This window comes from Epinephelus lanceolatus, chromosome 11 (genome assembly GCF_041903045.1).
Source record: "Epinephelus lanceolatus isolate andai-2023 chromosome 11, ASM4190304v1, whole genome shotgun sequence".
Lineage (NCBI taxonomy): Eukaryota > Metazoa > Chordata > Actinopteri > Perciformes > Serranidae > Epinephelus > Epinephelus lanceolatus.
Genome location: NC_135744.1, coordinates 18,493,121 through 18,517,972, shown reverse-complemented (window position 1 = coordinate 18,517,972; position 24,852 = coordinate 18,493,121). Strand labels below are relative to the sequence as shown.

Sequence of the window (24,852 nt, the reverse complement as noted above, 5' to 3'; positions counted from 1 at the left end):
TTGGAAAACAGGATAATTAAAGTCACAGTAGTCAATCAGGTTCAACTTACACTATGAGTGGTAAAACAAACTCTACTGTTATAGTTTAACCTACTTTGCTGAGCATGGATGTTGTAATAGCTGTATGAAAAATCATGACCACACCAAAGCAACCATAAGCTAATGACAGGTAGGTCTCTCCAGGAGCCTGTGGATCAACTGCATCAATACACTGGGAGAACTTACTTCCTGCTATCTGGGTGCTCTTGTGAGGAACCATGCCTTCACCTTATGGCACCTGACTCACACAACTGTGGGACTATCCTGCTACAGATTTTAGGTCATACCGTCTGTTCAGATCTAATATTCTGCATGATCGACTCAAGTGATGCATGCTGAAACATGCATGAAACAGCATATGCAGGTCATGCATTAGTGATAGTTGGTGGAGATCCCTTGGGAGGTGATTAGTCACATAGAATGACCTTGTGACGTGCCAATGACACAAATCTAGAAAAGCACACAGTTCATATCACAGAGAACTACGGTAAAGTACACTAAGTAATCTAAATAAAATGCAAGAAGTAATTCTATTATTACGCAGAAAACATATATTTAAGTTAAGACATATCAACGAGTATGAATGACAAAAAGCTACTTGAAGTTTCGTGTACACTGGTTCCTCTGATAAAATTCTCAAATGAAAGCTTCCAATATAATTTAACTGCAGAGATGTAGTGTCAGGACATGATTGTGCACGCCTTTCCCTTCACTGACAATAAAATATTAGTTCAATTTTAATTCACAGTGCCCACGGTAATTCACCACTTCTGTATTGCTCTCTCTTTTCACTCCCACTCCCACAATCAAGAGGACTTAACAAAGGAGTTAAAAATCAGTCCATAATCATTTCATTGTAACTGTATGCACAAAAGACCTTTGCTTAGCTTTGTGAAGCTCGGTCTCCATATAATCTCTTGTGATAGGCCTACGTATTAACTCATCAGCTGCTGAAACTAATATGGCAATAACAGAGAATGCTGTGCCACACTGTGACTTTGACGAATGTTCCATATCTTTTATTGTAACATCATCAACAGCAAACAAAATCTGAGGCCAGCATCCACCTGCTTTGAACAAGACTCACCTCACTATTTTCACAAGATCTGTTTGAAAATTGATGGTTTCAGAGTAGCAGGAAGCAATAATAAGACCAGGAGGCCTGGGTTTAAACATTCACTCTGCTGAGTTGTCATTGAACAAGTCACAATCTACTCCAATGGTACTGACCATGACCTCTGACCTCATGTGAGGGATCAATGTCAAAACACTGCTGTCATTACTAAGTGTTGCGCGTAGACAGGGCTGTTTGGAAATTTAGGGAAACTGGAGAAACAACCAGGATTATAAGTGAAAACTGTCTACATTAGCCCAAAGTCATCAGCCTCATAAGCCTGTGAGGCCCAATGCTGTTTGTCTTTAGACCAGGCCAGAAAACAAATAAAAAGATTGAATAAACAAATTACTTCCTTAAAGCCAAGAGGTAGGGAGATCACATTTCTCATCTGAGGCTTGACTGAAACACCAAAAGTCACTATAATTTATTCATAACACCTTGAAAGTCAGCACTCTCCAGACTGAATCCATAAGCTCAGGGAACCGTGCATGTTTCCACTTCCTCAACCTGACGAACTGGCAGCTTTATTGAGGTTATAGTAAAGGTGTGGCCATTTAAACCGAGAAGCTAGTTCAGTCCATAAAACACCTGTTTTTTTAAGTATTACAAAAACGTGTGATATCAGGTTTATTACCATATCGAAAGGGGTTGACAACAGACACAGATCAACAGACACAGAAGTCAGTGAATACTTGAGCCGCAGCCAACTTCGGCAAAGTCATTCAATATGTGTAGTCGGATAGCAGTGGGACAAGCCAACACACCACATGACCATTTCTACAATCAGCCAACGTGATATCCTCCGGAGGTCGGATAATCACTTTCAAAGTTGTAGGACAATGCGAAACTTACAGAGTATGTGAACGCCACACAAATAAGTGAAGTGTCAAAGAGGAAATATTTTCACTTTTCATTCAGCTGTCACGTTACTATGTCATTGTAAGTGGAGTCTAGAAGGCGGTCCCACCATGTCACTGTGAGATAGTGAATAGTTATTTAAGTTGTTCAAACAAACTTTATCGCAAACTGACAGTGCCCGTTTGTACTACAGCAGTTTTAACGTTACTCAGATAAACGAGTACCTTTTCTAAGAATTTGTTAACGGCCAATATAACGTTAACTTATAAGAAAGGGCCGGGATAACACAACATTTTAGATAACGACTTCTAAGCAATATTCATATATCCTATGTCTTTGTATTGCAGACGTTTCTTCATTTATATCACGAACAAGGGTGGCTACTCAAAGTGTTAGCAAGAAGGCTAGATGCTAACTAAGATAAACGTCATCCACCCTGCCAAGCTAGTTAGCATAGCTCGAGTAAGCTAACTCAGCTTGTTAGCAACTTGTGTTTGGAAAGTCTCTGGAGCCGCTGGGAATCTCGTGGCGATCGCGACTGAAAGACAAACTTTACCCAACAATTTGACAATTCATTCATCCACATACCTGCAGGTGCTCCTGAAAGCGAATAGGCAGGATCTGAGCCATGGCGGTTCCTCTCGCACTCTCCTCCGGTTTCCACTAATGCTAACAAACTACGACTTCTCCTCTCAGATCCTAGCCGGACAGCCAGGGGGCCTCTAGTCTAAAGTCCAAATGAATTGATTCTAAGCCTGGTGTAAAACGTGCTGTCGGTGTGATGGTACTTTTTTATTCGTCCCCAAACTGTTTACTTGCGGGCTTCCCCTGGCTAACGACTGACTGCCACTACACCGACTCCCTGGACCTGCAATGGCGGTGGAGGTTGGTCTGCAGAGAAAACATCCCGGAAATGGAAGTGCACTCAATACGGCGGATGAATACCGAGTCACACTTTTTTAAAAGTGCATCATGGCGCGTATAATAACGATTTCATTATTAAAATTCAAAATATTTAATATATGTATAGTACTCTCATTGAAACACCAAACAGCGACAGGAGACTTCAACATGAAAATATATAAAAATAAATGTAAAAGTGGAACTACTTCTTTCTGTTCGCCCTTTGATTTTTGCCACATCATTCGTCTTTGTAAATTAACGTCAGTGCTACGTGTTGTGCACTTGTTCCTCTCAGCCAATCAGAACACGCTGAGCTCAAGTCAGAAATTCAACTTTATCTTGTTCTCAATAACCATATATCTAACAATAATTTCATTTAAATTAAGTTTTGATATGCTCCCAGTCAGTCTGCTACACATCCTCTATTATCACATGACCATAAATCACCTTTTATTTGCCTTTTGTTAGACAATACTGGTAAATATTCACATTAGGGATTGTTCGCTACTTATGAGGGGGAAGAGGGTGGTGCAAAACGGGGGAGAGGCATGCCAAATAAATTTTAAATACTACCTGAGGTGCTGAATTTAAATACATTTATATTTAGAATATTAAAAACTGGCCTGTTTAAAAACCTAATAAAAAATTCAATTATTATGTACCACCTGAACCTGTGAACCTTCAATTGTGTCTGAAAGGCATGTTTTCTTTAAAAAAAACATCAAGATCTTACCATGTATCATAGCCAGAAAGTCTAAAAACTGTTGTCACTATTGTATATGTTGTGGTTTATTTGGGAAAATGGTCACTAGGTGCATGTTACTAATACCAGCTATGATGTGTGCGTGTTTGCATGCGTGCATCTGGGAATGTGTGTTTCATTTTGTTGGTTTTGTGTGGTACAATGGGTGGCTGTCATGCACCCTTACTCTGCTGAAGTGCACATAAAGCTTGTGTGATGATGTGTTTTTAAAGGAGGATTTGCATTTTGCTTGAGAAATTAGCTGTTCGTTTTGGCTGATAACTCTCACTTCTGTGCTGTTTGCTCATTGCATTGGCTCCAATAACCACATTTGGTGTGAGTGTAAAAAAATATGGTTAGGACCTATTAATAGTGGAAGGAGGGTCACAAATTTTCCCCCAGTAAAAAATATTTGTAGCTTTGGGGAGAGTCAAGATGAAAATAAAAAGAAAGTCACACCTCAGCTGGCGCCCTCCTCTGATAAATAAAGTACAGTCCCTTACTTGAATGGACTGAACTTTCACCCATACACTCATTATTTGGACACACATTGCTGACAAAATGTCGACAACAAACCTCTTGTACATAAACTCAAGGGCATACGTTTTGTTACAACATTGAGGGGACATATATGAAACAGGGGAGCAGAAAATTTTGAATATCAAACACTTAATTTACTGCATTGAGGTGGATTTTTATGTGCCATGTGTTCTGTAAATGTCTTTAATTTTGTCAAAATAAAAGCCACCATTTTAATGGAAGGGACAAATGCATATGTTCTAAATATTGAGGGGGGCATGTCCCCTGCATCCTTCTTGAAATGTATACCCAATAAACATAAGCATGCAGTATATGTGTGGAAGTGTCCCACAACATATTCTGTAGTATTAACTGTTTTCGTGACACAAGCGGATGAGCTGACAGCAGGTTCAACGATTACGCCATTCAAAGCTTGCAAGCAAAGCAAAAATATGAAGTACTTTTAAAGAACTAAATTGTCCCTCTTGCACCAAAATGCAGCTTATAATGTAAAATAAGTGCCTGTTCAGGTCATTTTCTCAAGACACTCTAAGAAATAAAAATGATAAAATAATGTAAAATAATGACATATTCACAAATGTCTGTAGGCAGAGTGTGTTTTGGTCGGACTCATGCAATGTCTGTTGGGTGGAGTGTGCACATTAAGTGATCATTTCCCTTTTTTACATCCACAATCTGTTGGCAGAGGATGTAATGGTGTTGCTCAACGTAAAACTGAATTCTGGGAAAACCGTTCCTCAAACGAGCTGACCTCTTTGCAGAGAGATGTCATTCAGCTGAGGCAGCAATTATGGGCTCTGAAGAAGAGAGTGTTCGCAGGAACATTAGTACATTTGTCAATCACATATCGTGATGCCTGGGGAATGAAGTAAGATCCCCAATCTTCTCCCTACGAGGACATGATATAGAGATACTGATAAACCCCTGTTTAATAAAGGTTTATTCAAGCAGTGGTCAGTGGAAGTGGAAGATTATTGTTGTTTGTCTCTGATAATTAGGGAAGATATGAGAGAGTAAAACTGCCAACCAGAATACTGTTTTTACAGCAGTGTTTCATTGTATTAATATCTACTGAATAATAACAGCAAATTCAAGTCAATCTGCATGCAAAAAACATTAATATAGAGATGCCAGCCAAATGAAAGGACCAGATCAGTGCCAAAAATCTACTGTAAGCAGTGCAGACAAATGCATATTTGTGCTTTGAGTTTTCACAGGATAAATGACATGAATAAAGAGATCAGCTGTAAACGTTTTAATGTGTTAAGAGTTCAACATCAGTATTTGAAGGGGAACTATGCCCATTTTCAAAATGGTCTAACACTTTCTAAAGGGATGCAACAGATGTGAATGAGCGTACATTAGATTGCTTCAGCTGTCCCCAATTAAAATCCTAACCTGCTCCATTCATCAGCAAACAGGCTGTGACGTATCGCTTGTTTGAAAAACTGTTTGCCTGGCTCTATTTTGGTGAAGCCTCAGGCACCTCCAACCTACTTTCGGAGCAACAGACCTGCTTAGGGCTCAACAGGCTTCCTGAATGTTGTCGCTAGCAGTATATTTAGACACTTTTTTGCACTCCATCCGCCAGAGTTAGCTTGTTTGCTGTATGTTAGGAAGAGGTGTAAGACAGTCCAAAAATATTGGCACACATGAACAACTGAATTTGAGCGTATGGGTACATTTTCTGTTTGAGAACACTACAAAAGAGTCTCCTATTAACTGTCTATGGGGCTGCTCCAGACTTTATACCCTATCACCTAACTGGTGTGAAACTTAATTCTCTGGTTTCTGGCTTTCGGAGAGAGTAGCTCATGTTCACAAATATTAACGAAACTTTCTTAGGCCATGGAAATAACATATTGGAATTCTTAATTTACATGGTGTTGCAGCCTGTTCTCTCTCCCAACTTGTCAAATACTGCTAATTTGTTAGTGATCTCCGCGTCATAGACTGACGCACAGATGCACGATTAATGGCAGTATGATATGCAGTAGGGGCATCAGTTGTAGATGCAGAGGCAACAACCCAACTTGTCAAATACCGCTGCTTTGCGAGTGGACATTGGCATCAGATACAGGCGCATAGAGGCACCCTTCATGGTGGTACGATTCGTATTGGTCTGCAGCAGTTTGTAATGCTGCTGGCAACTACATAACATTAACAGCAACAATGTGCACACAGGAGAGCAGGAGGAGTGGTGGATGGGTCAAACAAACTTTGGACTTTCACCTGGGAGCTTGCTGTTCAGTTCCTGTGTGAATTTTATGCCAAACCATGTCTTTTTTTCCTGAACCTTACCATATGCTTTTGTTGCCTAAATCTAAGGAAATCAACCTAAAAAGGAAGTGTTTTACCTACGTGGTAAGTTTATTTTGAAAAAGACTGTATATAACCGATGGACGCTAGTCTGCATTGTGTTGATATGAAGAGGCCCAGACCATGGATATCTTTGGAGGCGATATCCGTTTACTCCTGACAATTCTGACAGCAAGAGGGGAAAACAAAATCCTCGGTCAATTACTACCACATAACTCGAGCCCCTCTCCCATGGAGTACAACAGCAAAAGGACGGCCATGTTACATTCAATTCAGTACAATAAAAACCCACACAACATACCTGACAGCAAGAGGTAAAAACAAAATTCCGTTAATTACAACCACATAATTCGAAACCCTACACAAATTAAGTGACACAGGAATATGTCAGCATATTATACAATAAGTTTAGGCTAAAAAATGAACTTTAAAAACAGCTTAACAGCGCTATACCACAGAAAGTACTACGAGAGCAATGTCACTTACCTCTCCCATGGAGTACAACAGCACACCCCTTTATAGGTGGGGTACCCCCAAAGGTGAACGTAGGGGTACAGAAACTGAGTATCAAACATTCAACATATTGACATATTGTCAGGTAATAACAACTGAAACAAATTTTGTGTAATTATAATACTTAATATTACAAATATACATTTGACTTTGTTAAACCATACTGCTGTATAATTGACCCTGTTACATGTTAAAAGCAGAAACTGTGCATTTCCTGTGAAAACGGAAGTTTATTTTGAAAAGAGATGATGCATGTAGTAAGTGTACATTGACACGCCATCCATGAGTGTCCAAAACAGACACAGGAGGGTACCTAGCAAGTCATATTTTGACGTGCATGTACACTGACAAAGCGCCGGTATTTGATGAGTTGAGATGAGAATGTTTGGCGTTCCCCTTTAATTGTTGGTGGAGATTCTCCAGCGTCATAACATTAGGCCTTATCCCCACAAGCTGCTCCTCCAAATGATGAACGTCCATGTGCATTCAGATAATTCCATCGCAGATTTATCAAGTGAGTTTCAAAAACAGATGAAATGTTATTAAACTTTGCCAGAAATGATGATGAAATTCCCCATGATGTTGACTTTTCTATTTTCCGAGGTGTCATATGATGAATTGCCCCAAGAGCATTGGAGTCCTACTAAACAACATCTGGCTTGTTATCCATCCAGGCCAAAACTACTGACAAAAAAAAAATAGAAGAAACACATTTTTAAGAGATTCTACAGGAAAGTGTTAGGGTAGGGTATATAATCTACAAAAAGGTTCAAGAAAGAATTCCTGCATCGCAAACATGCATCATCATATTAATGTTAAAGATGTACCACCAATGTTTCTCTCTCCATCTGTTCTGTCAGAAGGTATGAATAAACCCCCTAAAAACCACAGTACTTGGATTTCTGAACACAAGCGGTAACATTTTAGGGAAAGCAATCATGAATAAATAAGCAAATGATTGGTTTTGCACTCCAGAGCTAAATGAATGAATATCAGAGATGACAGAGGATTACACAGAACCCAAACAGCAGTTTCCCATTTCCTTTTTCCTGATATTAAATTGATGACTTTTGTTTCCCACCTGGGACCACGTCTAATAAACCGGGACCAAACCAAGCATGCAATTTGTGTGCTGATCTATAGTCTCAGGGGCAGAGCGTGTAGTGGAGGCCGTCCTGAATAGACCATTCACGCTGCTGCTGTTGCCATGGATTCACAGACCAAGGAAACGCAAGACTCAGACACAAACAGAGAAGCCATGTGTGTCACGATAAAAAGAGCAGCCTTTGGACTCTTCTGCAAGGATGTCACACAGGCCCGCTGAAGCTGAGATTAGCCTCAGGCGCCATGCAAAATGAAGGGGCAGCACTAGTGGTTCTGCAGCCTTTGCCCTTGTCTTTCCTTATAGACTCCCCAACCACATGCCCCCATCTCTCTTTGCATTTCAGCTCCTGCAGCCCATCGAGGAGTCAAGTGAGGTTCACAGAAGAGCAGCCATGCTTGGACTTGAGATATGTGCAGCACATGGGATCACGCGTACAAAAAGGTAACTGTCTCCTTTACAGATATTTGACCGTTAGTACACTCCAGTGCTTTGGCAAGGATTTAGGCACAGATGGGAGCTCCGTGTCTTCCTGTGGCTGGGAGGATCCCATCAGGGATGACTGAGAGGGACTGACACTTGGATCCAGAATCAGGATTGAAAAGTCCCATAGAAACCCTATTGGCTCTTCTCTTCTTTTCTCTCTCTTTCTCTCTATCATTCACTCTGCTCCACGTTACAGAGGCAGAGGTTAGAGGAATGAACATACTGTGTACACACTAATTTTCTGTTGTTTCTCTGTGTCATTTAAAAGGTTCACCGTCAGTGCTGGATCTAGCACATTTGGTGCCCTTGGCAGGCTTCCCCTGGTGTCCAGCATTAAAATAATTGAAAATAAATAAATAAATCAATTAAAAAAACACTTATCATTGTTAGTCTACATATTTTTTTTAAACCCTAACGCAACACAAACACTTCCTCTTGTTTTTTATTTTAATATTCTCCACTTACACACCTCACCATTTCCCTTATGTTTTATTAATTTTTTACATAGGAAAAAACAAACAAAAAGAAAATTGGTGCCCCATTTAAATAAATAAATAAATAACAATTACCCTAATTTTTTTTTCGATAATCCACATAATCTTTATTTATTGTATTTATTACTAACAAGAGCTAATGACAAATCAGCACAAATAAACAACTTAGCCAACAAACTATGACTATAAATAACAAACAATAAGAAAATACAATGTATGTGTAAATTTGCAAATTTCGTCTTCTTGTTTTTGTACTGTGTGGCCCCTGGGTGGCATCCTATGCAGCTACCTGTCACCTACAGGAAGATCCACCACTATTCACGTTCACCGAGCTCCCTCCATTTATTGTCACACTCACTGTCACATGAGGACGGTAAAACCACCCTATTGTCAACTTAGAAAAATTTAATCTGACTTGAACTGTAACAGACAGGCTAAATAATGCCCTCACAAACCATCATGGGTCATTGGGTTTTCATTTCATTTTCACAAACTCACTGTTGTAGCCTAACCTTTGAATGTCAGCAGAAGGGAAGTTACTAATTGACTGTGTGTGGGCCTTTGCACCTAAAAGGCAGGAGGATGAGTAGTTTTAACTGGTTACAAATACCAGTCAGAGGAGGGACCAATAAAGACAAATCATTTTGATGTAAGGTCTGAAGAGTGAATGGCTCAAAGTTGGGACCAGTGTCTTTGAATTTTGGTTAAATGTATCCATGGGTCAGCTGCCTTCTTTGTGGTAAATACAACGATTCAACTTCTTCATTATCCTTTTTTAAAATGTTGTCAATGTTTACAGTCATCAATCAGGTGCAATATCTATACATACTAAACTGTGCAATACTTCCTACATGCAATAATGTGAATTCAGCCATTCAGCCTGTCTATTTATTAGCCTATATTTTGCTTATTTTTACAGCTTACTTGTCATATTGCTCTGTGTTTTTTTCTGATGCATACTTGTTATAATGCTTCTTGTTTTACACTTTCCCCTTGGCTCCTGTAACAATGCAAATGTCCCCACTGTGGGACCTAAAGGATAATCTTAACATTATCTTATAAAATGCACAACAATTATAGAAGCAGTAGCTGGCAATGAAAATCTTGGACCTCCCTTTGACAGTGCTTATTAAATGTGCAAAAAGAAAAGAAACCTGTGCAAATAAAAGCACAATAGGCATGTAAGACATAAAATAATGCAAGTTAAAACATAGGGCTACAATATAAACAGAAATAAAATTAAAAATAAAGCAATTTACACATGCAGTAGAGAGTTCAAACCTGTTTCCTCCCCAGCATAAACACATACTTATAGGTTTTGACTTGGCTTATCTTATCAGAAATTTTAAAACATTATCAAGTTTCAGCAAATACATTCCCATTTGTGATTCAAATTATGTGTAATTTCAATAAAATGCTGTTTTCAGTGCACACATATTTGATTTGGAATTTATTGCCATCTAGTGGACTGAGGTCTCAATTAAACATTGTTGGAGACAGTTTCAATATGTTGTGTTGCTTCTGTTCTCATGTTCACATGGGTAACAACTATATGTTTTTGATGCATTTTAATGGGGAACAACAGAAGCCCCCTAAAAATTAATGTCCATACTTCACAGTGATATCACCAAACAGAGTAATGCTATTTTCTGACAGTGGAATATTCTGGACATGCTGCAGTGCCACCTGTTGAGCATCTAGTGTCATGTACTCCCTCTACCAGCATGCTGCTCTACTTCTGTGACTTTGTGACCAAATCCATGTATATAGCACTTCCCTAAAAGCATCTGAATACTTGCCATGCTCAAATCTGGCAATGCTAGCGTGACTCTGCACAAATTTACCCTGAATTGCAGCAAAAAGTATCATCTCTCCAAAGAAAACCTTTTTGTTCAAACAGACATGCACATACTCTGACCACCCAAGTGGGTGAGAGGTCATGCACTGTGGTTTTTTGTCATTACAACTTGCATTACTCAGACATACATATAAGTTGATAACAATGCTGTCATGTGGATGGTTTATTGGAATTTTAGCACACAAAAGCTCACTGGAATTGCCCGTCTTTATGTATTATCATTTCTGAAATCTGTAGCTCATATGAACATCAGATGGGTAGTTTGGATTTTTTTAAGTGGGGTTGTATGAGGTACTTATGTATAGTCAGTGTATAGAAGCAGGAGTGCTGATATGGAAGCTAAGCAATGTGTTGCTGTGGATAGGGGCAGCAGCAAAATGTATCTAAACCACCTAAAAAAAAGTCCCATCTACAAAAAAGATCTATATGTCACTGTGTGTGGCACGACCCAAATGCAACACAAATGCACCAGTAGCAGTAGCAATAGTCTTTATTAAACACTTATGCAGCGAGTGTTCAGGCAGGATTCGAACCCCTGTCTCCCGTGTGCCAGATAAGCAAGTTACCACAGGATTGATTGTCGAGAGCAGGCAGAGGGTCGAAGAACCGGCAGGAGAGGAAAAACAGGAGCGGTGAATCGCCACACAGCCAACAGCAGACGGAGACCAGAAAACTCTCAGGCAAAACCCGTACTCAGGAACGGAAGGCTGTAGTGTTTACCGGGGCAGAGACGAGAAGAGAAGAGAAGAGAAGATCAGAGGCAAGCCGAGTGCTTGGTGATGTGGAGCAGCTGGGAAGACCAGGTGGGAGTGATGAGATTGATTAGGAGGTGTGGCTGGTAGGTGAGTGAGGAGGAGTCAGGGTGAGTGGAAGTTTCCTAGAGCAGCAGGTAACAGGCAGGGTAGATCATGACACTATATCACTTTAAGTGTATGCTATATTGAGAGTATTTTCACCACCTTACCTTTCCATGAGAAAGCCTGTTCAGACGTGGAAGCCGTTAGCAGCTTCATTTCCCTATCTATGATTTTGTCAAAGCCACCAGACTCCATTCACAAAATTTTTTGGCTTGCTGAACATGGGAGCTGCTGGTCTACCGTGGACTCTATCTACCGTTTGTTAGTGTGTGTTATTATGTGACTTTGGTGACTCCGAACTAACCCTTCTGAACACCAAAGACATAAAAAACAAAATTAAAATAACTGATCGAGGCAGGGCTAGAGCAGCAGCTTCTGTGTTCAATGATGTTAAATTACTGTTTTTCTCACTGGAGTCTGGCTTTGAAGAGAGTGATTTATCGGTTTCAATTCCCCATCAAAAAGTGCTGTCTGACGTTAAAGTAAAGCAGTGAAAACAATCTAAATAGAGTGTACACTTGAATTGATTCCGATTTTTTTAGGTAGCTAAAATACATTTTGTTGCTGACCCCATCCACAGCAGTACATTGCTTAGCCCCCGTGTCAGGCTCAAGCCTGCTTCTCCAAACTGTGGGCGTGCCGACTGACATCTACTGTAGGTAATACACTGTCTATGGATAAGTACCTCATATGACCCCACTTCAAAAGATCCGAACTATCCCTTTAAAAATGCTGGATGTCATCACTTTAACCTCAGAATATTTTATCCAGAGAAATCCAATCAGCTTAGAAAATGCTGGAAAAATACAGTGACATCATAAAAATTTGAACCCAGTTATAAACCTCCCATCTCCATTACTGTGTCTCTAAGTGTTGTCTGGCTTCCTGGAACCCTTCAAGGGAAATAGATATGGCCATGAATAATGCTTTGCTTTCTCATCTCCCTCCTTCTCTCTGTATTTCCAGTCAATCAGTTCTTAGTCATTGCTCACCATCAGCATTATTCCCTCTGCCGCCAAACCACATATCACTGTTATTTTTATTGGAATGTTGGTGTGTTTGTGCAACTTGTCACCAGGCTTTGGCCTTGACACTGACAGTCAGTCTTGGCTGTAATCCTGATGGGAACAGGGCACAGATATAGAACGCACACATGCATAGATAGTTCTCACTTTAACAGAATAACAAGATAAAAGTCAGACAGACAGTTAGGGAGTGATCTCGTTATGGCTTTTGTACTATCAGTCCATGGTACAATGCGAAGCGGTCGTTACACATAATCATGTGTGCTCAAAATTTCACTCACAGTTTAAACATTAAGCCCGGTGTCCCTGTAAGGGAGGAGTCTCTCTGTGGTCAGAATAAATGTTTGTGCGTACAGTACTCCCACTGTTTCATCTCTCTGTGTCAGTGACTGCTGCCCAGATGGGAAAGAGACACAACATGAAAGCAAGCACAGGTAATGAATTCAAACCTTTAAACGTTTCCTCATCTTTGTTAGTCAGCTATCTTGTCTAGGTTGTCTGTATATATTATCTTTGTACTGTGCTGCATGTAGGCTCAAACCTAGATCAGTGTTAACCATTTGTCTAATGAGAGATAGACTTGATTACTGTACCTTGCCCTGTGGAACAAATTCAATCTATGTGTTTGGGTAGTGCTTCCAAGATTGAAAAGAAAATGATATATTTGAACTGTGATCATTCAAAATTCTCAACCATCAAGCTTCAGCAGCTTGTCTTAGTGTGTCTATAGAGGGCCGCTATGCTGTAGGACATTAAATAAAAGCTTTATGGTGGGTAAAAAGCAAACAGTGACCCATTAGCGGCACTGAAGTGCCTCTGGTATGAGCTATTCAGGAGAGGAGCTGCTTAGCCATGTAGATGTGAGAGATGCATTTCATCTGGGAGCAGAGAGTTACTAAGTGCCTTATGTTATTGTAACAGTTTGTTTTTATTTGACACTGTGTCAGAGAGACAAGGGCTCAGTGTCGCTGACATGATGAACCAAACAGATAAGCAGTGACAGTTAAGTGTGTCAGCTACAGTCTCCTGAGACCTGCAAGAAAATTGATTTAATTTAAAGGTCCAGTGTGTAGGATTTAATAAAATATAACAAGTATGTTTTCTTTAGTGTACAATCACCTGACAAGAACAATCACTGTGTTTTTGTTACCTTAGAATGAGCCGTTTATATTTACATAGGGAGCCGGTTCTCATCTACTGAGATCACCATGTTGCACCACAATGTTTCTACAGTAGCCCAGAGGAAAACTAATTTCAAAGTTGGACTAATACACCCAGATAAAGCAATCGGGAGTCGAATTCCTCCTGCATGTATACAGTCAAACGGACCCGAACTGGTCTAGGCGCTCTACGCATGCTCCACAGTTTTTGCCCCAGGCTTTGACCCGGAAGTCGAATATCATTAAATGCATAACAGAGGAAGAGAAGAAAGAGAAAAAGTAAAGCGTACAGCACGTACGAAATGTACAGAGCCATAAAGTTGTCCACCATGGTACCAGTTTGCTGCTAGCTAACTGTAGTTAACTAGTTTGTTGATTGTTTGGTCTGTGATGTAATAGGGAAACTGGAAAAAGGTCCAGTACTAACTAGCTGTAAGGGGGCATATCGCCACCCATCATAGTGGAGTCATACATACTTTGGTCAATAAATTAGGTCCCCTCCCATGTTTGTATACTGGGACAAGGACAGTGATCCAATTAAATGGCCTAGTTGAGCTATAACCCTAGCTAGACTAAACTGTGCATGTAAACGTACTGACTGGCTCTAGATCAGGGTCATTTGTGTTAGTTAGCAGCCCCTCCACGATGTGGATAATTTGGCTTCCAGGCAAAACCTTATTTCATGTCTGGATCTTAAGTTAAAGAGAAAAAAGGTGAGCACACGTTAGCAGGTGCTGGGCTAGTGACCTATCTACAAGAGAGAAACGGATGAGGATGATACGGCTCCCCTTAAAAACTTTCTGAACAATGGACATTGAAGGAATTCTAACCAGCAGATGTTTCAGCTGGTTGCAATCTGCAATCCTCACCACTAGATGCCCCTAAATCCCCCAAACCTTTCACGCTGTTCCTTTATGTAATTAGGATGTAAGAAACCTATGACAAAGATTTATTTTTCTCAAAAAATGTATTTATTAATGTTTTTATAACAGATTCCTTCACCTGTCTCCCTTGCTTCCATTAAAGCCCAGGATGTCCTTTGTACAGTACATCAGTACTCAAGTAGACTGCATGCATGGCGTTTAAATAAAGGCCTCACTGTCATGTCCCTCACAGAGGACAAATATGAATTACTGGGTCTCAGGAAGGTAGAAATGTTTTATTCCTCCTAATGGCCATAAAGGGCCATTATTTTATTTCTATTGAACCCTGATTTATCCTGGACAAGCTGGCTGAGCATACACAAGCCCTGTTAACAGTTTTTTTTATAGAATGATATCAATCAATAAATATTATAAGGTGCAGGGAGGTAGGAGTGTTCTGATTATCTGGAGACATCACCGATTATTCTATGAGACCGTTGCCCTGATAGAAAAGACAGATTTTCCTAGATCAGCTCTCGTTCAAGGCTGCTGCAAGCTAAGCACAGGTCAGAGTACCAGAGCAGCAAGGATGAGATAAATAAGTGCCACTAGTTATTACTTCACTCAGACAGGCAAGGCCGACCAACATTATCATATAGATTGCAGCAAGTGTTATAATTATCACCAGTAATGAGCCTGAGAGCAGAAAGGGAGTGTATCCAGATCTGAGAGCAAAGTTGCTTCAACAGTCCTCTTTCTGCAGCTCAGAGAAAAGCTGCTTCTGTGTCTGTACAACAAGCCAAGCCTGTGACACTCTCAAAATTAAATGATCAGAGCAGAAATATATCTATATTACTGTAATGTTGTATTCTTTTCATTTAGTCGAAATTCAATATCGGTACACGCAACTTGCAATACATTAACAGAGAGCTGTAATTTCTAACACGATAGACACACAAGAGACAATCTCATCTACATATATGTAAACAGGACAGGGCCCAAAACGAATCCCTGTGGAACAACACTTAAGAAGGAATAAAAAATAATGAATAAATGGTTCAATTATTGAGACAATCATAACATTTCATGTAAGAGGGATGTTTTTTTTTCAACCCATGAGGTATCATGGACTAACAATTACACTGTTCGTGAAGATTTAAAGGAGCAGTTTAAGATTTGGGAGGATTTTGTGGCATCTCGCAGTAAGGAATGCAGAATGCAAACTGCCAAAACTGGTTGGAAATCCTTCATTGTTCAAGTGATTTTTACTGGGAACCAAATTATCCACAGAGGTCTCATCCTCTCCAAAACAAATGGACCAGATGATTAAAGCCAGTATAAACACTGAATAAAACAGTTAAACATGAAAAATCAGTGTTTTTCAGACATGGTTTTGCCTGTCTCCAAAGAGCGTGCATGCTCACCTTTTTTCTCTGATAACGTAATTTGTGCTCACCTTATTTTCTGATCCAGATGTTCAGGAGGTTTTTAGCGGGAGCTGAATTATCTGCAGAGGTCACTTCCTTTCCAAAACAAACGGACCAGTTGATTTGAACAGTTAAAAACACTGAATAAGGCAATTCACATTTAAAACCCACTGTTTTCTGATGCTGCTCATCGTGGAGGGGCTGCTAACTACAGTGGCCAACATGAAAACGTGAATTGCTCTATCTATCAGTTGTTGGGTTTGTCCATTCTGGGCTACTGTAGAAACATGGCAGTGCAACGTGGTGATCTCCGTGGACGAGGACCCGCTCCTTATCTAGATATAAAAAGCTCATGCTAGGGTAACTAAAACACAACAGTTCTTATTTTCAGGTGATGTACACAAAAAAATATACTAATTATATTTTAGTCCATTTCTGACAGTATATCTCCCTATATCTTACACACTGGACCTAATTATATTTTCCCGAAAATATTACAGTCTCAGTTGTCCTGATGCAATAATCCACTTAAAAACAAATGATTTATTTGAAATTGCCAATTGACTGACTGATAGTTTATGTGCCAGGTGCTGCCAAGTTTCCATTCTATATCAGTCATTAGTTGGACATTTGCACCTTTAAAGGTGTTTAATGTCGTTTGATAACCTCTCCCTTTAAGAGGGGGCAAAGACTAAAGATAATTACATAAAGTCAAACCCTGTTTTATGATCCCTCAGCTGAGAGGTTAAAGTCAACACATTGGTGATCCAAGACACAAAAGCAAGTCTTACTGTTAAGCTGATGCCTCACAGTTTAGACAGAACCACGCAGACGTTCACAGAGCTGTAAGTTCAAACTAATATTACATCAAGGGATTAACAGTTTATGATAATGTCTGATTTGTGCTGGTATGCTGCAAAATTTAATGCAACGGATGTGTGGTATCAGTGGTGATTGAAAATGAATTCTATGTCATGTATTTTGGTAAATAAATGCAGAAATGTGTGAATATCGAATTTCACTATGTGAATGTTGTGCTGCTAAAGATGTTAAATTCATTTGATATCTGTTTTTCAAGGTTTGGTGGAAATCATAGGGTTGACAGAGTAAGTTTGCTTTTTATCTAAATGTTTGCACCAGTGTTCATACATTCTTAAATACCCTCATTATGTCAGTATCAGTTCAAACTTAAACATTGACACTGCATTGCTACACTGAAATAATAAGATGATCAGGCACAGCATAGAACTGAGTTGGACCTGACCACACTACAGTTTATACAGCCTAGCAGGAATTATATAGATGTAATTGGCATGTTGACTTTTGAAACATAGTAATCTCATCCACAAAAGGACCTTTTTTATATCAGTTACTCACAGCGTGTTATCTTGAATTTGTGAGGAGACTTTAACAAACTCTCACACAACTCACGCACAGTACACACAGTACTTCCCAAACACATGCATTTTCATTAAGATGTCACAATTTTCAGCACAGTCTCATGCACGGCAAAGTATGTTCAAGTACACTCAGGGTATGCTACTGTAAGTTGGAAGTATTTCATATTGCAATTTTTTGTGAAAATGCATGTGTTTGGAAAAATATACAGAGCCTATGACTGGATAAATGAGACATGGATGTTACTACACGAGTTGTGTGAGAGCTTTTAAACAGATATTTTGACATAGGTTTGCTCTTATTAATCGTGGTTCCCAATTACCTTATTTCAATTAAAAGCCCAGGCTATTATTTGCTGAAATCACTGAAATCAACATGCGTATATTTGGGACAGACCTCTATATGGGACAGGCCTTTAATTCCTTTTACACATAACTGTTGCTCAGCAAAGATCAGGAGATAATATCAAAATGTCTATTTAAGGAGCATCGGTGGCTTAGTGGTAGAGCAGGCGCCCCATGTACAAGGCTGTTGCCGCAGCGGCCCGGGTTCTAATCCAGCCTGTGGCCCTTTGCTGCATGTCATCCCCCCTCTCTCTCTCTCTCTCCCCCCTTCACGCTTACCTGTCCTGTCCATTAAAGGCAAAATGGCCAAAAAATATCTAAATAAAAAAAAGTCTATTTAAACCATTATGAATATTGCTTGAATAAAAATGACGCTTTAGACAATATATCAGTTATCAATCATTCGATTTAGCTCCGACAGACCAAGCATCACAGAGAAAGGGTTAGGAAAGGGCATACTGACACAACACCACTTTATCCTGTTAAAACAATAATATTCCTTTACGAATTCAGCATAACACATGGTGAGCTACTGGTAAACAAATTGTCATTTTGCAGGTCACGTATTTTGCTAAGACTTTGGGCCCCAGATAAGGCCCACTTTTCACAGACAAATGTTGATGGTGTCGTCATCACAGATGAGGTTGTGCAACTGATCTTGAAATTGTAATTGATGCAATTAATTGAGTGCTTTCATTAAAATTTCGAAAAACATATACGTTTCTTGTTCCTTCATCTGCTTGAGCAAGAACAGATTTAGAGGGTCATAAACAAAAGGGAAATTGTGTTCTTTACTTTGCTTTGTTTTGTTGTTCAGTACACCTACCAGTTTATGAGATTTAATATTCAACAGTTTGTAATTAAACCTTGAGTCAAATGTTTTTCCTTTCACCCTTTGCAGAAAATTTACATTTAATCCGAAAGAGGGAATAGACAACCCAGTGATGGTGATCACAGAAGGTATCTTGCATACACATTTATAATTGTTTTCTGTGCTCTGAGAAGGTACGACAGCGCTTTTCTGTCTCTTCCTGGCTCAGACTTTGTGTCGACGCCCAGCCCTCGTTTGTGTGTCCTTAAACGGGAGGAAGGGGAGTCCTATGCCTTCCATCTGCGGGTGGAGAGGGGGTGCCAGGGTCATGTAATCAGAAATGTAGTGTCAGGAGGCATAGCGGCGTGCAGTGGCCTTAAAGATGGAGACAGGCTTCTGGGAGTCAACAACTGCTATGTTGATGATGTCCCTCACCCTGAGGTAAGAGGAGCTTCATACATTATTCAACTCACAGACGCCTCTCCAAAGGACTGAGAGGATTTTAACTTGAACCATTTCCTTTTTATGAATCAGGTGGCTAAGATGATAAAGCAAAGTGGACACCAGTTATGTTTATTAGTGTTGGATGGTGAGGAGTATGAGCAGGCCATGTCCCGAGGTCAAGACCTCCGAGGTCTGGCCAGAGGGAAGGGCTGCAAACCACCCAGACTCTGCCACATTACCAGGGATCCTGTCTCAGGTCTGGGCATCAACTTCACACCCATAGAAGGTAACACTACTCCTGGTAATCACAACAAGTCCAAGGTTCAAGATTAGATATCTAATGGAGGGGTGTTGAGCTGAATTCTTTGTAGTGGTATTCAGTTGCTCCTCCTGTTTCTGCTTTGCAGGAGGGAAAGGTCGCTTCTCTGTGAACCTGGTTAAAGGAGGTGCGGCTGAAAAGGCCGGGGTGTGTAAGGGAGATCACCTGGTGTGGATGAATGGTGCAGCAGTGTCCAATCTCACACACTCTGCACTCAGCAGAATGGTACAAAGTTTGCCTGTTTTATTATCAGCATTTTTTTTAAAAGTTAAGTCACGACAATTTGGCCACATTTTATCGTGCTGTTGTTTGTTTCAAACCTTTTGAAACTTTTATGGCCTACAAAAGAGGTTTTCAATTACAATATTGACAGCCCAGTCGCAAGTAGAAAATGTTGGCATTATACATTCTGCAAGCCATGAATACATTACATTTGCACGTTTCATACGCATCATATCAAAGTTTCAAAGGTGACATGGTATATGAGCTGATCTGTCATCAGAAGATGGAGGGAGTGTCACTAGGTAAGAGGCCTAGGTGTTTTGTAGCGACCCATCTGTGTTTTTCCAACAGCTTTTTAGGCGTCAGATATGGGTGTTTTGTAGTGACCCGTTGATTTTTCTTTCCCAGTGGCTCTAAACATACGTGTTTTGTAGCGACTCATCTGTATTTCCAACGTCTTTCTAGGCTCCAAATGTGGGTGTTTTGTAGCAACCTGTCGTCTCCTCTCCACTGATTTTTTAGGCTCTAAATGTGGATATTTTGTATCAACCTGTCACTGTTTTTCTAGCTGACTTTTAGGTTCTAAATGTGGGTGTTCTGTAGTGACCTGTCAGTGTTTTTCCACCGGATCTTAGGTTCTAAATGTGGGTGTTTTGTACAGTAGCCATGCATCTGTTTCCCCAGCAGCTGTTTAGGCTCCAGATGTTGGTGTTTTGTAGCAATCCCTCAGTGTTTTTCCAGCGTGTTTTTTGGCTCTAAATATGGGTGCTTTGTCACAACCTGTCATTTTTTCCCCAGCGGCTTTTGAGACTGTAAACATGGGTGTTTTGTAATGATCCATCAGTTTTTTCCAGCAAATTGTCAGCGGCGGTAGTAACATTGTTTTTTTTTCTGCTGGGTTTGTGCTCCCCAACATGAACTGTTTCTTACCATAACCAAGTGGTTTTGTGCCTAATCCTAACCCTAACATTAATCACAGCATTCAATGTATTTGCTACATAATGCCATGCAAATATAATGTATCTGTGGTTTTCAGTAATGTACAATGCCAGCATTTTCTTCTGGTGTCTGGTGAAATTGAAGTCATCATGTACAGCCTTTTTGTAGCAGTAATAAATAATGTTTTGCTGCAGATGAAAAAATGTGGCGATCACATCACCATCCTGGTGATTGACAGTGAAAGTGAGAAGAACTACATGCAACAAAGGATGCCCATCCTGCCCGCCATGGCTGTTCCACATAACCTGCCTTACAGAGCCAAAAAACTGCACCTGGTGTCTGGGCCTGAGGGCTACGGCTTCCTCCTTCGACTGGAGAAGGCGCCATCAGGACGCACATGTGAGAGGACAAAATGAGTGTTAAATAACCACAAGCATTCTAGACTTTAGTCCTTCACTTAAATATCTGTGCATTTTATTTCCAATTAATAGTTCATGTTCTGCGTGAGATGGACAGAGGCAGTCCAGCAGAGAGGGCAGGTATGAAGGACGGAGAGCTGCTGCTGGAGGTCAACGGGGAGTCTGTGGAGTCACTGAAGCATGAGGAGATTGTGGACAGAGTGAGACTGAGTGGACGACAGATCTCCTTCACCACCATCACTCAGCAGGGGCTGGAGTTTTACACCCGGGTGGGCATCACTTACCAGATACATGTCTTTTCCAAAATGCAAATGTTTTTTTATATTTCCAGTGGTGCTCTCTGTAACTTGGTCCAAGCCTTGTTTTATCTTTAAAAGCAAAAATTAAGAAATAAAAATATGCATCATAAATCTATATGGAAGCAATATCTAAAAATAATTCAGATAGTTCTTACAGTTTCTTTTCTTATTCTTGTATCTGTAGTTGGGTCTATCCCCTCTTCTATTCTGTGAGGATGGTTCTGTTGAGAGAGAAAAGGAGAGCAGCATATCAGCCTCTGCAACAGAGCAGTCACCACAAAAGGAAATGGATGGCTCCTGCAAGCCCAGACGCTGCTCTCTCCAAAAAGGCCCTTTGGGATTTGGCTTTAACCTGGGCTGCATCCCACAGTGTTCTGGGACCTTCATCAGCCAGGTGGGGATGAAATATGGCATAGCAGTGATAAACAGGTTCACAATGTCCTGATTTCAACCTTTGTTCAAAATCTCTGGGGAGTTTATAAACTGCACATTTTTGGAAAGCTTTTCAAAGTTTCTGTGGCGGCCATCTTGGACTTTCAAAATGGCTACCACCCATAACCTGTTTTTAGCTGGATCCCTAATGATAAATCAAATTGGTTCGAAGATTAGTACTTGCATATTTTCCAAGCCAAGGAAACAAATGGGACCATTTACATTTACCTGAATCGCTAATGTTAAACACAATAAGTTATTTAGTGGTCGTCAGCTGAGAACTCGCTAAGACACATTGGGAGCTGAGATTACTGAGGCAAGAAGAACAAAAGGATTATTATTATTTTGACAAATGTGGTGTTAGATTTTGCTTTTCCCCCCTTGTAGGTGGCTTTTGGAGGCCCTGGGCAGAGTGCAGGGCTACGTGTGGGTGATGTGGTGATGGAAGTCAATGGACAAAATGTGGAGGAGAAGTACCTGGAGGATGTGATTTTGCTTGTGAAGGAAGGAGGACATTATCTTTCCTTACTAGTCATGGATAAGACTGGCTACAACAAGCTGAAGCAGCATGACACACCTACTAGAGATATCTCTGACAGTGAGGTAAAAAAAAATCCTTTAAAAGATTATATCCATTACATAATCTGTCAACACAATTATCAGTTAATCAGTGACCACAATATATTCTTGTTTGTGTCTCAGCAGGAGGAAGATGGTTATGAGATATCGTCTTTGTGAGCGGCAAAGACACTCAAACAATACTGAAAACATTCCTCCCCCGTCCTAACTACTGAAGAGACTTCAAACTGAGCTGAACAAGACAAACTTGCCTGTTCGTATTATCTTATGGGACAGTATTGCCTTAATCTAGTCCTGGGGTTTCACAAAGGATCCAAAACATCAGATAACATAAGCTAATAATGAAACTGGAACAGTGTCAGCTGTATAAATGACAAAGAAATGTTGTAATATGTGTTTGTGTATGATATAAAAACGTATTTTGGTATCGTGTTATACATGTCATGATGTCGAACATTTAGCCAACGACAATATGATCTCTATCAGATTAAATACAGAATCAATAAAATTGTCAGCGTCTGAAAGAACCATAATTTCACATTGTACTGATATGAAAAGAAACCTGTGGTGTTGATTATCAGCAGTGATGTAAAGTACTGGGGATAATGAAAAGAAATGGCCCTATGTTATTTAAAAATGTTAATTAAATTGTTTAAGGTGGAGGTCAAAGTTCACGTACATGTGGTTTACGCAGGCATGTGCAGATTGGCAGGCTGAGCAGCAGAGTTTCGATGGTGATTATCAGTTGTGTGACTGATTACTCGGATCTTTATAGTATCAGAGTTACACAACGTGACATTCAAATCATGCATTAGTAATGTGACATAAGTTAAATTGTGGTCGTGACTGCTTTCACTGTACAGTTTTTGAGAAATTAAAAAAGTTAAGTGAATTTTTTTATAGTTTTTATTTTTTTTAGTTTTCATCAACAATACAGTGTATGATTTCCTTTTTCACCAACTGTATATAACATTTGTACACATTATAGTCCAGAATTACATAAACATAAGAAGAAAACAACAAAGACATCCACTCCAATGTGTATATAGAGAAAAAATATATATAAAAAAGGAATAAAAGAACAGTAATAACTATTGTCCACTCCACATTATAATCACACAGATAAAGTACAGATGCTAAATTTGCTCTACATATTATGACATATAATGTATGTGTGTGATATGTAAAATGAAATTTAGACAGGATTGCATTGTTTTGTTCAAATCAAATTTAATGTGATTTTACTGTGCAGTTTTTGAGAAATTTAAAATAAAAGCCAGCTGAGATGACGTAAAACATTCATAGTTTACTCATATTTATTTATCACAGTCCCCATCTGATTTTGCTGGATGTGGGACAGCTATATAGTATGATGCTGGGTTTTATTTTTGATTTTTTTTGTAAATGATTTTTTATTAATTTTCTTATGTAACAGCACATAGCAGAGTACATAGGTAAATATTAATAACATAGAGGGTGGGGGAGGCGTGGGGGGACATAACAAAAACGATGAAAGAAAGTGAAAAAAACATGAAGCAAGCTATTTAAAATTAAAAAAAAAGAAGAAAGGAAGAAACCAAAAAGTAATAGAAGGTCAGGAAGCAATCCCTTTTTCCCTTCTTCTTTCTTGTTGTTTTTGATCATAACAATTAGAGTGAGAGCTGAATGTTGAGCAGTCCATGGATATGAGTAATGACATGGGACCACTTATTATGTATGATGCAGTTTGTAGTACGACTCCATTTAACATTCTGTTTGAATATGGGTTGCTATAATTCAGAGGGTTATGCTGTAAATGACTGTATGTTGGTGTACGGTGTTTTAAAGTATTGATCCATGTGCCCCCCTTTTTTTGAGAATGTAATTGAGAGCAAATATAGTAGTGATGAAAAAAATCTTAATGTGTAATCTCACTTGTGTTTCTAGACATTCACCAACCATCTGCCATGTTGATCTCCAAAAGATTACATCAACTAATGCATAACAAACACATAAAAGGGCCACTTGAAAATTAATGACAGCATGACAAGATACATGTTGACTGTCCATCACATTCAAATGTCCCAATACAGTCACTTGCATTGGTGAAAAGTGTTAAGCTAATGTCTTAAACCATTAAGTATCTTTGGCAGATGTTCCCATTAATTTTAAATGGTGATACAGACAAATAGATTACCTTGGTGACTTGATGTGCATGTGAATTTATCCAGATTAATTTGGCTGTTTATTCTGTGCTGTACTTTATCTATGTCTCCGGAAATTAAAATGCTCAAAATGACTTCCCCCTCCACCGTGACCATAAAATACCTGAATAATGTCACCTGTTACCAGTATTACCTTATA

The 24,852-nt window shown here is 39.6% G+C and overlaps 2 protein-coding genes across 4 annotated transcripts in view; one reads left to right on the top strand and one right to left on the bottom strand.

The window, feature by feature from the left end:
- The window catches only part of cltca (clathrin, heavy chain a (Hc)), a 48,328-nt gene extending 45,415 nt beyond the window's left edge, over window positions 1-2,913 (bottom strand). Inside the window, exon 1 of the mRNA XM_033649458.2 lies at window positions 2,603-2,913. Within this exon, the coding sequence (XP_033505349.2) occupies window positions 2,603-2,644 (42 nt within the window). The 5' untranslated portion in view covers window positions 2,645-2,913. The remainder of the gene's footprint in view (window positions 1-2,602) is intronic.
- Window positions 2,914-9,806: 6,893 nt separating this feature from the next.
- Window positions 9,807-23,807, top strand: nherf4b (NHERF family PDZ scaffold protein 4b). 3 transcript variants are annotated; one of them, XM_078172330.1, is made up of 12 exons: window positions 9,807-9,852; window positions 13,240-13,287; window positions 17,382-17,409; window positions 18,947-19,005; window positions 19,086-19,297; window positions 19,391-19,586; window positions 19,708-19,844; window positions 20,975-21,179; window positions 21,272-21,468; window positions 21,683-21,892; window positions 22,318-22,533; window positions 22,636-23,807. In XM_078172330.1, the coding sequence occupies exons 1-12, from the start codon at window positions 9,822-9,824 to the stop codon at window positions 22,666-22,668; spliced, it is 1,572 nt and encodes a 523-aa protein (XP_078028456.1). In that variant the 5' UTR covers window positions 9,807-9,821; the 3' UTR covers window positions 22,669-23,807. The 3 variants fall into 3 exon arrangements, with proteins under 3 accessions (XP_078028456.1, XP_078028455.1, XP_033465509.1); XM_078172329.1 differs by having other exon boundaries at window positions 22,633-23,807; XM_033609618.2 differs by lacking the exons at window positions 9,807-9,852; window positions 13,240-13,287 and adding an exon at window positions 16,719-17,148 and having other exon boundaries at window positions 22,633-23,807.
- Window positions 23,808-24,852: the final 1,045 nt, after the last annotated feature.